At 38.5% G+C, this 13772-nt stretch overlaps 1 protein-coding gene across 3 annotated transcripts in view; it reads right to left on the bottom strand.

The window, feature by feature from the left end:
- Positions 1 to 13772, bottom strand: part of kcnq5a (potassium voltage-gated channel, KQT-like subfamily, member 5a) — a 113448-nt gene that overhangs the window by 25173 nt on the left and 74503 nt on the right. For all 3 annotated transcript variants that reach the window (XM_040000031.1, XM_040000029.1, XM_040000030.1), the window contains exons 2-7: positions 9643 to 9733; positions 5883 to 6009; positions 5142 to 5317; positions 3089 to 3214; positions 1569 to 1679; positions 1316 to 1411 (exon numbers count right to left, since the gene is read on the bottom strand). In XM_040000031.1, the coding sequence (XP_039855965.1) occupies positions 1316 to 1411; positions 1569 to 1679; positions 3089 to 3214; positions 5142 to 5317; positions 5883 to 6009; positions 9643 to 9733 (727 nt within the window). The remainder of the gene's footprint in view (positions 1 to 1315; positions 1412 to 1568; positions 1680 to 3088; positions 3215 to 5141; positions 5318 to 5882; positions 6010 to 9642; positions 9734 to 13772) is intronic.

The following is a 13772-nucleotide window of genomic DNA, read 5'->3' as shown; positions in this document are numbered from 1 at the left end:
TAAGAAATTGTATCTTAATGTTACCATTAATTATTCACTAAAACACATGATATGCACCGACATATGTTCTATTTAGAACGTAAAGAAATTACAACGGCATTCCCTGAGCTATCAGGTTGATATTAAGACCAGACTGCTGCATGTGACCAACAGTGAAGTTTAGTTTCCATTGTTTGTATGCTTTAGATTTCCTTTGGTTTAGTTTGATTGACATATTTACATTACTATGAGATAGTTCTTTACAAGCTTGACAATGATCGCTCGGTTGCTTCGTCAAACGGCTGACAGCGGATATGGGACAATGAGGGAAGAAAATCCAAGACTTCTTGGCCGCATTTGTAGATATCCTTGGAAAGGGAAAGATCTTGTCAGGCTACTATGACAGTCTAGAAACCCCTTCATTAAGAAACAGATGCAAATGATGACAGACAGTTTGGGTAACAATTTAGATTTCCAGATTTCCACTTCCAAATATGTAGTTTTAAAACTGGGTCAGCAGTAGAGTTTTGGATTTAAAGTGTGAGGAAGTTTTTGTCTAGCTGTGTCTAACAGTTGGCGAACTTGATACTATCATATTATCATAACTGATACAGATTAGAACAACATTCGAAACAGCAGCGTGAGACTCAGACGTTCGAGTTTGGATTCCATTACTGACCGGAAAATTTCAGAAAGTAGTGCAAGGTTGTTCGTAAGATAGGAGAAGGTAGACAGAACAGACAAACGCCTACACAAAAACAAACACATGCAGTCTCACAAATACATGCAAAAAAGAGACACACACACATTTAGCTGCGCACTTCAGGGAACACACTCCACAGCAGATATTTATTGTTCATTAGCAAGCAATGCAGCTGGTCTTGTCTATTACAATAAGTGATAGTTTGAAGGAGCGTCCGCCCAGGGAATGATCGCCATGGAAACGGCTCATAAATCCCTGCAGTGTGTGTTGCAGTTGGACCTGAGAGTCGGCAGTGTGCCTCACACACTGTTAGTCATCACCAACTACACACCTTGACAAGGCCGAGAAGAGCATAATACACACATACACACACACACTCACATTAAGTACGCTCTTAATGAAACACCCCTACAGTAATAGAAGTGATGCACACCTGCACTTCAACAAAGGGTAAAGAGTGGACACACTCATGCTTTTATTTAAAAATGGACGTGAACTACGCACAAATCCATGAACATTTTCACATAAAGGGAATTTTTTTATTCTATTCACACTGGTACTCAGCTGCTTCTACTGAAAAAAAACATCAGTCGAGGTGAGGTGTGTTTGTTCTCTGCATGTCTGAGTATCTACCTGGATGAGGCTGGCAGCTGGGTTCCTCCTTTTTTCAAAGTGCTTTTGTCGATGCTGCTCCTGCACCTTCAGGGCAAAGCCTGAACCTAGGATGCCCTATGTGGAGAAAACAAAGACACACATTGAGTTTAAACTTGAAGAAAATTCACCATGGAGAAAAAAAGCGCCTGCTCTCATTTGTGTAATATGTACAGATTATTTTGAAGAAATACAGAAAGTGTAATCAGTCATTGTGCCACGATGTTTTACTCACAGCTGGCAGGGCAAAGAAGGAGATCCCCAGCAGAGCAAAACACGCTGATAATAACCGCCCCGTCCACGTCTGTGGGGTCTTGTCACCGTAGCCAATAGTTGTAAGGGTGATCTGAAAGTTCAGAAGACACTACTCAAATAATCATAGCCAACATCATTTTATTTATACAATTTAACTCACAGGATGAAGGAAATTATATTTTTGCACGCTGAAATAAAAGAGACTCAACGCTTTCATATACACAACAGATATGAACATCAAAGCATGCATCACATTCACAGTATTGCAAAAGCGTACAAGTACAAGTAGAGACTGAGATGTGCACGTTTATGTACTGTCTGCTTTTTGGTTTTACTTCCTCAAATTTAACTGATATTCTTACAAAGACTGAAAAGTGCAGAGAAGTAGTTCACATCATTTTATTACATTTAACAAAAACGTCTTGCCTTCAAGGTACCACATTCCTATCTACATGGCTATAGTATTATTTGTTAAACTTCATTTCAAATGAATTTCCAAATATAAGTGATATTAATAATTTTTATAATCTTCAATAACCGGTAAAGACAAGAGTTAATTACTTTCAAACCCATTTCTCAAATGCACTTATTAAACAGAATTAAAGAACACCAACATCTGCTGAATGGCACGCTGTGCATCTCCCAAATGTTCATATTTTTCCAACCAGGGAATAAAAGATTAATCAGTGTGAAGGAAAATATCCTCAGCATTCCGAAAAGCTGTGTGAAATGCAGGTTCTAAATCTGTGAAACTGGCTTCTGGATCTCTGTTTTTTCACCTTAAAATTAAATGTATCTAAACTTGAGCTTTTAGAAAGTATAATACTACAGTTTTTAGTGTCTACCAGACAGAATCTTCTCCAAGGTCGCAGCATGTGTCATTCCCACAAGCCGAATAGGCCAGTCGCACCTGGCCGCAGGAGAAAATTGACTTTATTGATTGGGCCGTTTCTTGTTTGTGTGTTGTCTGTGTCCATATTTTCAAAGGAGGAAACAGTGCGGTATAGCCAGCCAAGTGTGAATTTAAAGACCATTCTTCCTTGTTTTTGTATTGCAGGTGTCATTAAGGTCACAGACAAACTATGAAAAGAAATATGTCACTGCTGCAAGATCAGAGCGACAAAAGTTTTCTTTATTTTTTGCATGTGAAAAAATTATGATGGGTTTGGAATATTTTAAGAGTTAAGAGTTCATTTTAAGAGTTAATACAAATGATTCAGCTGTCATTCAATTAAGTTATGGTTATTTTAGCTGAGACTTCAGGATGTCACAAACAGGACTGTCTCATTAACAATGTTAACAAAGAGCTTTAGAGATTAGAGGCTTGGACAAAAAGATTTGTACTAATTTGGTCCATGAAAATTGAAATAAAATCAATTAATTAGTCCAAAGCTTTTTCAAAACAGTTTCAAAACCCTACAGTTGGACTAAAATAATTTTAACTGGCTGTGTTTTACAGCATGCCGTGTGCCAGGTTAGTGTGCATCTCCATGTGCTCACCGTGCCCCACCACAGAGCATCGGCGTAGGTGGCAAACTCCTTGTTGAATTCTTTCTCCACCAGATAGACCAAGAAGGAGGAGAAGATCAACACCAGAAACCCTATATACCAGGCAGTCACCAGCTCCTGCAAGAAATACAGATAAAAGATCTTTATATTTTCATAAAGATGATTTCTAACCTTGTGCTGCAAACATGGTGAAAGATATTGATTGATTTTTTCTTTGGAATATAATCGCTCCCTATTGAGATTTTCACCACTCCACATAAGTCAATAAGTAACATTATTATCTTTTCCCCACTTTTCAACTTGGTTTGTGGTATGGAGAAAAAAAACAATATTTTTCAATGAAAATTTGGTCAATTTAAAGTTCACTGCACCAACAGTGAATACAGTACAAAATAAATATGAACATAAATGCATAAACAAGACGGATGGTCACAATATCAGGAGTACATGCAACTGGCAAATAAAAGAAATTACATCTGCATATAATATATCAATCAGAACAGTAATAGCATACTTTATAAAGTACCTGTGAAAATGGTGATTAAAAACTAGCACTAACAGATTGTCAGGTGCCATATAACAACTCAACAACATTGCATTGATGCTATTTTAAATAAATGTGACAGTTTCCAATTAGCTCAGTTTGCTGATGTAAAATCTCACTGCAAGTTTCAAGTCTTACAGAAGGATGTTGGCTTTGAAATGATAGTCCCATACACAGTAAAGCTGATATCAAAGTACTTTGTTGCTAGCTAAAATATTCTTCAAATTCAACCATTATTTGTCATTAGCAATGACCAAAACACAAACTCGAAGCTTCAAAAGGATTACCCATTAGTCCGCAAAATAATGGGATGATGACTTGGCGGCTAAGCCCATCCTTTATATACAGTTTATTATTCAGTAGAGGAATATATTTGCACAACGTCAATTTTTGTGCAGCACAAAAGTGAGAATAATTGTACTTTAATTAACTGTGCCTTTTCTATCCACACAGCTTTTATTTATAATTGTAATGACCCCAGCTCTCTCCAGGGATAAGGGGATGTAACATTAACAGTGGAAACAGCTAAAGGCAAGATTTTAATCTTTTAATGAGTAACAGTGTTAACAGAGAACACAACAAAAGAGGAGAACCAAGGGCCCGTGGTTGCTTTAAAAAAGAAATAAACAAAGAAGCAAACATAAGAGACTCCTCATCTAAGAGTCATATTCACAGTTTACAGATGTTTCAGTAGCAAAACCAAAAACATTCACAAGTGAATGTGTCTAAACAAACAGTTTGTCTACATGTGTGACATTTGGATGAGGAAGCTAACCACTGGCCCGGTCCCCAGCTACACTTTGAAGATGAGCACTAAATAAACATATTTAGTAAGTCAAACTGAAGAAGCCAAAGTCTCAGAATGAACTGCAAGTGTTTGTAGTTAACCAGAAGAGCAGAATGACCAATGTACAATCTTTCCGGTAAGCACTAACAAGGTTTACGGAAATGGTGGCAGGCTGCTCACATTAAATCAAAAGTGGCCCTGACGAACTGCTCTGCTGCCCTTTTAAGCAGGTGAGACTGCAGCTTTATTGGAGTAGGTACTGGGGCCAGTCCAAAGAGCAGCTCAGCAGTAGAACGAGCAAGTAAAATGTCCAGTCACATTTTAGACTTCTTTGACAGCTAAAGTTACTTAATGCTTCCAAGCTTTTAAGTTAAGGTTTGTGTAAACAGTCATTCCAGTAAGTCTGATACAAAGTAGTTTAAAGCCAGCTCCACTTCAGCCGCAGAAACAGTCATAGGTTTATTTCTGTATTTGAAATAATTTAGATGATTAATTACATTTTGTAAACTATATTAGTTTAATTAACATACAACAGTGATTTGTAATACACAATAAAAGAGGTGGGTTGTTAGCAAATGTAGCAACACGCACCATTAGTAAACATACAAAATCAGGCCACCTAGTGATCTAGACAAACACACACAGATCCAAACACCTCTCTATATGTTTAGTTGTAGACAGACTCCTGAAATGACTGTTAAAAAAAGCCCTACCTTACTATGTGCGTAAACTACAGATCCAAGCAGTTTCCAGGTCCCTCCCCTACGGTCCATGCGCACCATGCGCAGGATCTGAAGGAAGCGAAGGCTACGCAGCGCAGATGTGGCAAAGATGTTACCCTGGCTACCAGCTGAAACCACAGCAACTGAGGCGATAAGTACGATGATGTCTGGGGAGTAAAAGAGGGAAATTAAAGGTCATGGGTTTCACAATATTAGTAACAGGAACTGTGGTTGACTCACCTACTTTCTAAATCCATCCAACCTGCCATCCGTCACCTTTAAAACAGCTACTTATTCGCTAGAAGCTGTTGTTTTCCTTTTATTTACATGTTTACATAAGTCTTTGTTTGTCATTGTATCTACAGCTTTAAGATATCATATGTATTTTGTCTCACTGAATTTCCCGAGAATATTGACGTCTTCCTTGCTTGAACACGAAAATAAGAACTGAGAACTGCAGTCTTTTAAAAATGTGTGTTTTTATGTTCTACCCATAGCTGTGACAGTGGTAACTGTACCTGTAGTAACTAAGGGAAGACAAGTTTTATCAACATTGTTGCAACAATAGTATAACTTCCTACTTATGAACCTGTTTATATAAGAAACTATAGGTAACATCACAGGGAAGATATTAAAAGAACACTATACAAACATAATTAAACTGTTTGGAGTTGTGAATGGCTGCATTCATAAATTGTACAGTTACATAGCAACATCTTCACACAGACTTACCTATGACACAAAACGGTTTTCTGGCAAAGCGGAGACGTCCCTGCCAGCCTCGATAGCGGCAACAGCAGCCAGCACTCCATATCCGGATGATGTACTCCAGGCCAAACACTACAATCATCACAAACTCCTGCAGGATGCATACACAATAATTCACACACTTGAACCTTGTAGCATCATAAAAATAGTCAAACACCACAATCATCACAAGCTCTCGCAGGACGCACACACAATAGTTCACGCTTGAACCTCGTAGCATCATAAAGATAGACTTAAAAAGTTATTCTTTCAATAGCTTTTTTCAAAAAGTCAAAAAAGGTAAATCTGTAAAAAAAACAATACAAATAAAAATCATCACTTGCACTATAATCACTGTATATTTATGCATTTTAATGAGGGTAATTTAAAGTCACTACATGAAACAATTTGATGTTCCTGACAGGAAAAGAAAAGGTGCAGTTAACAACATTGTTAATGACTGTTTACCATTAAGGTGAGCAAGGTCCTTGTTTGTTTGTTTTTTTTTCCATAATGCAGACTGATTCACTAGTCAGACTTACAGTGATAATACAGTGGTACAAGGCCATTAACACGGTTAATGGCTAAACTTGTGCTTTTCTTGCTTTGGTAGTAAAGATGTCTGTGATAAGAAAGACAATTTTAATGCAGATACTTTGACTCATCATAACAGGGAAAGCCTGTTTAAAGTCTACAGTGCTTCGTTTTTTGTTTTGTTTTTCCAGATAACCAACTAACACCTGGACTAAAGCCTGCCAGAATATTTGTTTTCAAAATACTTGTTTTCATGCTGATAATTAGCCACAATTATAACAATTCTTTGAAAATATAAACTTTACTTTGGAGAATGTGGCCAATGTACTGGTCCATGTCCACATTAATGCTACAGGAGATGCTCAGCCATGGAAACCCATGATATGATGCTCCTAGTGCATTTTTTGTGTTGCTGTAAATGCCAGAGGTTTTGAAATTTCCAGTTAATGAGTCTTCAGAGCATTGGGACTTGGTGACCCTGCTCTGTAACTTCATGGCCGAGTTGCTCTGGTTCCATCAAGGCTTTAACTTTGCAATTATACCATTTCATTTGATCGTGGAATATCTAGGAGGGAGGAACCTTCACAAACTGATTATTATTGATCTGATTATTAATATCTTATTACAGTACCATGCTCTAATACTGAGCTCTTTTAAAAGATCCATTCTTTCACAAATTTTTGTAAAGGCAGACTGCATTGCTAGGTGTGTGATTCTAATCACCTTTGGGACTGTAAACAATTGAATTCAAAGATTAAGAGGTGTGGCCAAACACTTTTTCAACATACAGGGTGGGCCATTTATATGGATACACCGTAATAACATGGGAATGGTTGGTGATATTAAAGTCCTGTTTGTGGCACATTAGTATATGTGAAGGGGCAAACTCCTCAAGATGGGTGGTGACCATGGTGGCCATTTAGAAGTCGGCCATCTTGCATACAACTTCAATTCAATAAGAAGAGGGCCATGTGACTCATCAAACTTATTGGTAATGTCACAAGAAAAACAACGGTGTGCTTGGTTTCAATGTAATTTTATTCTTTCATGAGTTATTTACAAGTTTCTCTTTGTTCACAGCCATTGACATGTCGAAGAGGTTAACACGTGAGGAGCGGATCGAAATCGTGTTGATATCTGGTGAATGCAGTAACTGGGTAATTGCAGCAGATTTCAATGCAAGACACCCTACGAGACCACCCATCTCCCATGCTACAGTTAGCAAACTGCTTGCTAAGTTTCGTGAAACTGGACGCAAGAAAACAACTGTCACTAATGAAGAAACATCAGTGGCTGTCCTAGCTTCATTCAGCAAGAGCCCACAGCGTAGCACTCGCCACATATCACTGGAGAGTGGCATTAGTCGAACATCCCTTTGACGGATATTAGCTACTCACAAATGGCACCCTTACAAACTCCAGCTACTGCAGCATCTCAACGAGGATGACCCAGATCGGCGCACAGAATTTGCAGAATGAGCAAAACAAAAATTGGAACAGGACCCTCAGTTCACGCAGAAGATTTTGTTCAGTGATGAGGCAAACTTTTATGTGAATGGTGAAGTTAACAAACAAAACCACCGCTATTGGTCTGACACTAACCCACATTGGATGGATCCCTCCAAGACTGTTGGACCAACAAAAGTGATGGTTTGGTGTGGTATATGGGGTACAACGATAGTGGGTCCATTCTTCATCAATGGAAACCTCAAGGCCACTGGATATTTGAAATTGCTACATGATGATGTGTTTCCCTCTTTATGCACTGAAGCTGGCACGTTCCCTGAGTTTTTCCAGCAAGATGGTGCACCACCACATTATGGGTGCCAGGTCCGAGCATTCCTAGATGAACAGTTTCCTGGAAAGTGGATTGGTCGTCGTGGGCCAGTTAAATGGCCCCCAAGGTCTCCCGATCTGACCCCCTTTGACTTTTATCTTTGGGTTCATCTGAAGGCAATTGTCTATGGTGTGAAGATACGAGATGTGCAGCACCTGAAACTACGGATACTGGATGCCTGTGCTGGCATTTCTCCTGCGGTGTTGCAATCAGTGTGTGAAGAGCGGGAGAAGAGGGTTGCATTGACAATCCAACACAATGGGCAGCACATTGAACACATTTTATAAGTGGTCAGAAACTTGTAAATAACTCATGAAAGAATAAAGTTACGTTGAAACCAAGCACACCATTGTTTTTCTTGTGACATTACCAATAAGTTTGATGTGTCACATGGCCCTCTTCCTATTGGAAAAACAAAAGTTGTATCCAAGATGGCTGACTTCTAAATGGCCACCATGGTCACCACCCATCTTGGGGAGTTTGCCCCCTCACATATACTAATGTGCTACAAACAGGACTTTAATATCACCAACCATTCCCATGTTATTACGGTGTATCCATATAAATGGCCCACCCTCTAGAGTATCTTGCTGTTAAGAACTTTGACATATGAAACATAAAGTCATAGCCAGCTTTTAGCTAAAATCTAAAGAGATGAACCAATAAAGGTTAAAAAAGTGACAAAACTCCAGAAGGTCACTGTGCTTACATAAAAGTGTTATAAAGTAATTACTCAGTATAACAGAGTAAGCCAACAGGATACCCCATGTTAATCAGTGAGCTTTACAAGGATTTAGAAAGTCTGCTTTTCAAATGTATGCTAACCTTAGCTATCTGCTTTCCTTTCACTTTTCTCGTGCAAGTCTCATAACTGGAAATAACTGTTCCTTTAAAAAATCGGACCAAATCCAAATAATAGGAAGAAAAAATACTGTATGCCACTACAGCTCCACTAACAAAAAGTAGTTATATAATATTGGTTATACTGTGTATAATGGTACACTGTGTGATCTGTCAGTCATCCACAGTGAGCTTCACCATGAGCACTTCATGAATATCTCTGCTGTGCAAAAAGTAAAACTGTTTTGTGTTATTTTTGCAATATCTTTTATTTTTTCATCACTATCTTAGCTGACAGATTTGTTTTCTGCTCAAGCACGTCCAAGGTACACACTGTTAAACTGGCTGATTTAACAAACTGATTTAGACACACACACACACACACACACAGTTATTTTACTGCATGACTTTATCATAAAATCATATAATGTATACCCACCTATTGACTCCAACTATTTGTATGAGTGTGTGTGTCTGTGCATGTATGTGTCAGTGCAGGTGCATTTGTGTGTGGTTGTTTTCTTGTGTGTCCTACCAGGATGAGCAGGCAGTGCGAGGAGAACTCCTGGTGAGCAGGGATGGTGGAAAACACAGAGAGAACTAGACATCCGAATACCAGGATAAACCTTTGAAGACAAAACAAACACACACACACACACACGCACACACACATACACACACGCACACACACACACACACACACACACACACACACACACACACACACACATATTAATACAAAACATATATGTGTAATAAAGGTGATTTAGATCTTCGTAAAGGTTTAGACTCGTTAGCTCAGGGATTCTCTGGAAGTGATTATTTCCCCCCCACCAGGCTACAATCTGGATTTAAACTGTTAAGAGCCTTATTAGTTTCTGACGAAGCAATGTTTACAGCTTCAGCATCTTTTATTTTATTACAGCACTGTAATTTAGTGAATGGAGGGAAGGCAAATAAATGGTTATCACAGTAACAATAAGGCCTCAAAAGATTGTAAATACAATTCTGTTGTTGACTAGTTATCCTAGGGTTATCCTTTAAAGGGGAGCCATTATATTAATTTCCAGCTTAATATATTTATTACTCTACTAGAGCAGGTTGGCGTGATTTCCTGTTTGAAATGAGCTGTTTCTTCCTTCTTCAATGATCCTTATCTGGTCTACAATGGCCCTTCAGTTCATTTCAAAGCACTTTCTGGATGGATGTAAACTGCATTTCGTTGCCTTGTACTTGTGACGTGTGCAATGACAATAAAGTTGAATTCTATTCTGTTCTAATTCTATTCCGTTGTGATCTTATCTTAGTCATTGATCTTAGTTATCTTAGTTAGTGATCTATCTTAGATATATCTACTCTCACTTGTATCATGCAGAGCCAAGAATACAAAAATTTTGTGAAACTGAGCATCTAGAGCTCGCTGGTTCATAGAGATTATATAGACACTGAGCTTAGTATTTATATTTCACAGGAAAAAACCCACACAGAAACAAATAAAAAGCTAAAATATCAATATAAAGGGGGGTCACTGGAAAATCTGTATGTCAGAGCTGATATCCCACAATCTGTATGTCAATCCAAAACTGAATCCAGTCGTGAAAAAAAGTATTTTGTAATTTCTTCTTTTTCTTCTTCTTCTTCTTTTGGCTGCTCCCTTTAGGGGTCGCCACGGCGTATCATCTGCGTCCATCTCACTCTATCCCTAGCATCCTCCCCTGCCACACCAACTTTCTGCACATCCTTGTAATTTGATTTCTGATCGTTACTGTAAAGCTTGAGTCATAATCAGAGTGGAACTGTGGGGTATGGATCTGGAATAACTCTAACGTACTCAGAGTAAAAGCTCCAATTTGCTCTAATGCGTTGTTTCAAATGACAATATAGACTCAAACTACATCACTGGTGCCTGCAAGGAAACCACTCAGTCTCTTGTAAGTCATATGGCAACTTGGTTAATGAGCAAATACAAATTAAAATTCACAAGGCAGCTTCCAGGCAACATATGCACCGACTAGCAGTCCCAGCCTACCGTTCTTCAGAGTAACTCTGAACTGTTTTTGTTTTTTTCCAAGATGCCATCTGTCTTTCTGATATTTATGTGTTTATGGTCTCATTCCCACAGATTTTTTAAAGGTTTCTTTTCCAGTCTTATTCCCTTTCTCATTTTTGGGACCCTCGCTCTTACTTGTCTCTTTAATATACCAAATTGTTTACTGGTCCCTCCCACACTGTTTCCCTCCTCACCTCCCATCCTCCAACTGTAATCTCTCCTTCCTTCAGCCTTCTGTTTCTCTGGACGCATTTTATTTTCTCTCTTCTGGCTTCCTTGTATAATTGATGTCAGGATTTATTTTCCAGCCAGATCCACAAGGAATATGAAAAGTGAGGTGAATGCTCATGTGTGTACCTGGCTGCATGCTTCACAGCAGCAGAGGACTGATGGTTCAAACTTCCAGCACACATCTGTATCTGATACTGGCTCCTTGTCTAATAGCTCTTTACTGTCATGCAGACAGACAGCATGAAGAGCACATTTAAAAACAGCAACCAGTTGTGATAGAGAAGTTTGTGTGTTGTTGGTGTGTCTGTGTGTGTAACCACAGATCGTCAGGATAACTTGTTAAGAAAAGTAAAAAAACAGACATAGGTAATCCTTTAGACCTGGTCTGAAACAGGTCAGGTTTTAACATGACTTTCCTAATGATTTTTGTTAGGCGTTAGCAGTTTGGGAAGTGTCCAAGCTTGCGGTGGATCATTTCTATCTCTCTGCTCCACCTCGTTCACTGCAGTGACAACACACTCCCAGGCAATGTGTTTGGCTTTGTTTGCCAACCCACTAATTTGACCACTAAAAATGATGTGCTGACTGGCTTCAATCAGTCAGCTTATCTTTGAAAAAATGTGCTTTTCCTGTTAGGATCATGGTCATTCCTAACTCAGTCCGATTCCATTTAAGAAACTAGATGGCAGGTTATGTCATTGTATCAGGACCAATCAGGACTGAGGACTCTCCCATAAAGGAAACCTACCTGTGGTTAGACTCTCACTCTCTCCTTGCTGATGACTATTTGGCACACCTGGGGTGCTGCTCTTGAGCAATTCTTTTGTTTGTAAAAGGTTTGTGGTGGGAGACAGAGGACTAGGTAATTTTCACATGTAGGTTCTTTTCTGTTAGACACAACCTAATGGTCTCTTTCCACATTTTGTACAATCTTGAATAATTTTCTTCACTTTCACAAGGACTCAAAATTATTGTGGCTGTCCCGTTACTCCCTCCGTCCAACCAGGGGTCATAACAGTGGCTGTCAAGACGCCACAATTACATTAAAACTTGACTGAAAATGAGTAACTACATGTCTTATAGAATGATGAACCCAAATGTGAACTTTTGGTTCAAATAAATATGCCTGGAGGAGATCAGTAGAGCTGGCTACAACAGTGTAAACAAAATTATGTTTTTATGAATGCAGTAAAGGATCGTCAACATTTTGATCCACCATGTAACACTATTTAGAAAATATCTGCTTGGCAACAGCATCATCAATGATCCCAAACATAATGGCAGTGCAGTAACAGCATAACGATGGAAGAACACACAGTGGAGCACTAACAGTCATGAACTGCCAAGAGCAGTGAGGGATCATGATGACAGCACAAGATGCAGCAAAGATTCAAAGAAGAGATTTGGACTGTCCGTCAAGACGCCTGGAGAAGTACTCCTGAAGACTACAAAAACACTTTCTGTAAAAGCAGTGTGGGATGTTCCAGATCTCTTGTTTATGGAAGAGACAAGATCAACTTCCCTTAAATGATTGGATGGATGCATTTATGTATGTGTACTTCTACCACTCCTCTCCTGTCTCATTTATGTTTACTTTATGGAGCAAAATATATCCTAGCTTGTAACACATCCTTCAAGTGTGGCTATTTAAAGAATTCTCCCTCTAATGTTGCAGCACAACATGTTTTTTCATTGCTAGAATGCTATGAATGCTTGTTTCTTTAAATTATTTATTTATTTAGGCTGGTGAGTCCTGAATTTCAGCAGGAAATTATGAATATGAAGACAAAAGAGTTTCTGAATCATGTGCACTGGTTTCAGAACATTTTAGAAGGTAATATCGCAGAAGTTGGCTTGTAACTTCAGAGGTAAGCAGTAGTGCTCTTCTTTGTCTTGCGATCTAGCTGACCTTTCAGCCAATCGGACACCTTTTGGAAACACAGATAGCTTCACTAAACACGCCACTCTAAAAATTGACTTACAAAAGTTTTTCAGAGACACCTAAAGTCTGCATGCAGTGGTGTATATGTAGGCCTTATTCCACACACTACGTTTTAGAAACATAAAAATGCATCACTAGCACATTAATTGCGTGTTTGCATTGGTACTCTTTGTAAGAGCATGGAATTTTAGAAGCAATGACATGTACAAATTATACTGTGATGTGATTTGAAATTGGTTAAAGAATTTTTCTCCAAAATTTCTTGACTTAATAAAGTGAAGCCTGGCTAAATTTCAGTGTCCAAATGTAATTTCTAAGGCTATTTTGTATTAGACAATTGCATATTTTCAAGATGTTTTTATTTTTCATCCTCATGTTTCAAGTATATTTTCTTTCTAATCACATTTCAGTACCAGGTTTTTAGTGAATAAATAAAATGAGT

Source organism: Simochromis diagramma, unplaced genomic scaffold (genome assembly GCF_900408965.1).
Source record: "Simochromis diagramma unplaced genomic scaffold, fSimDia1.1 OVJJ01000596.1, whole genome shotgun sequence".
NCBI lineage: Eukaryota > Metazoa > Chordata > Actinopteri > Cichliformes > Cichlidae > Simochromis > Simochromis diagramma.
Note: the sequence above shows the minus strand (reverse complement) of the source record. Positions and strands in the feature narration are given on the sequence as shown.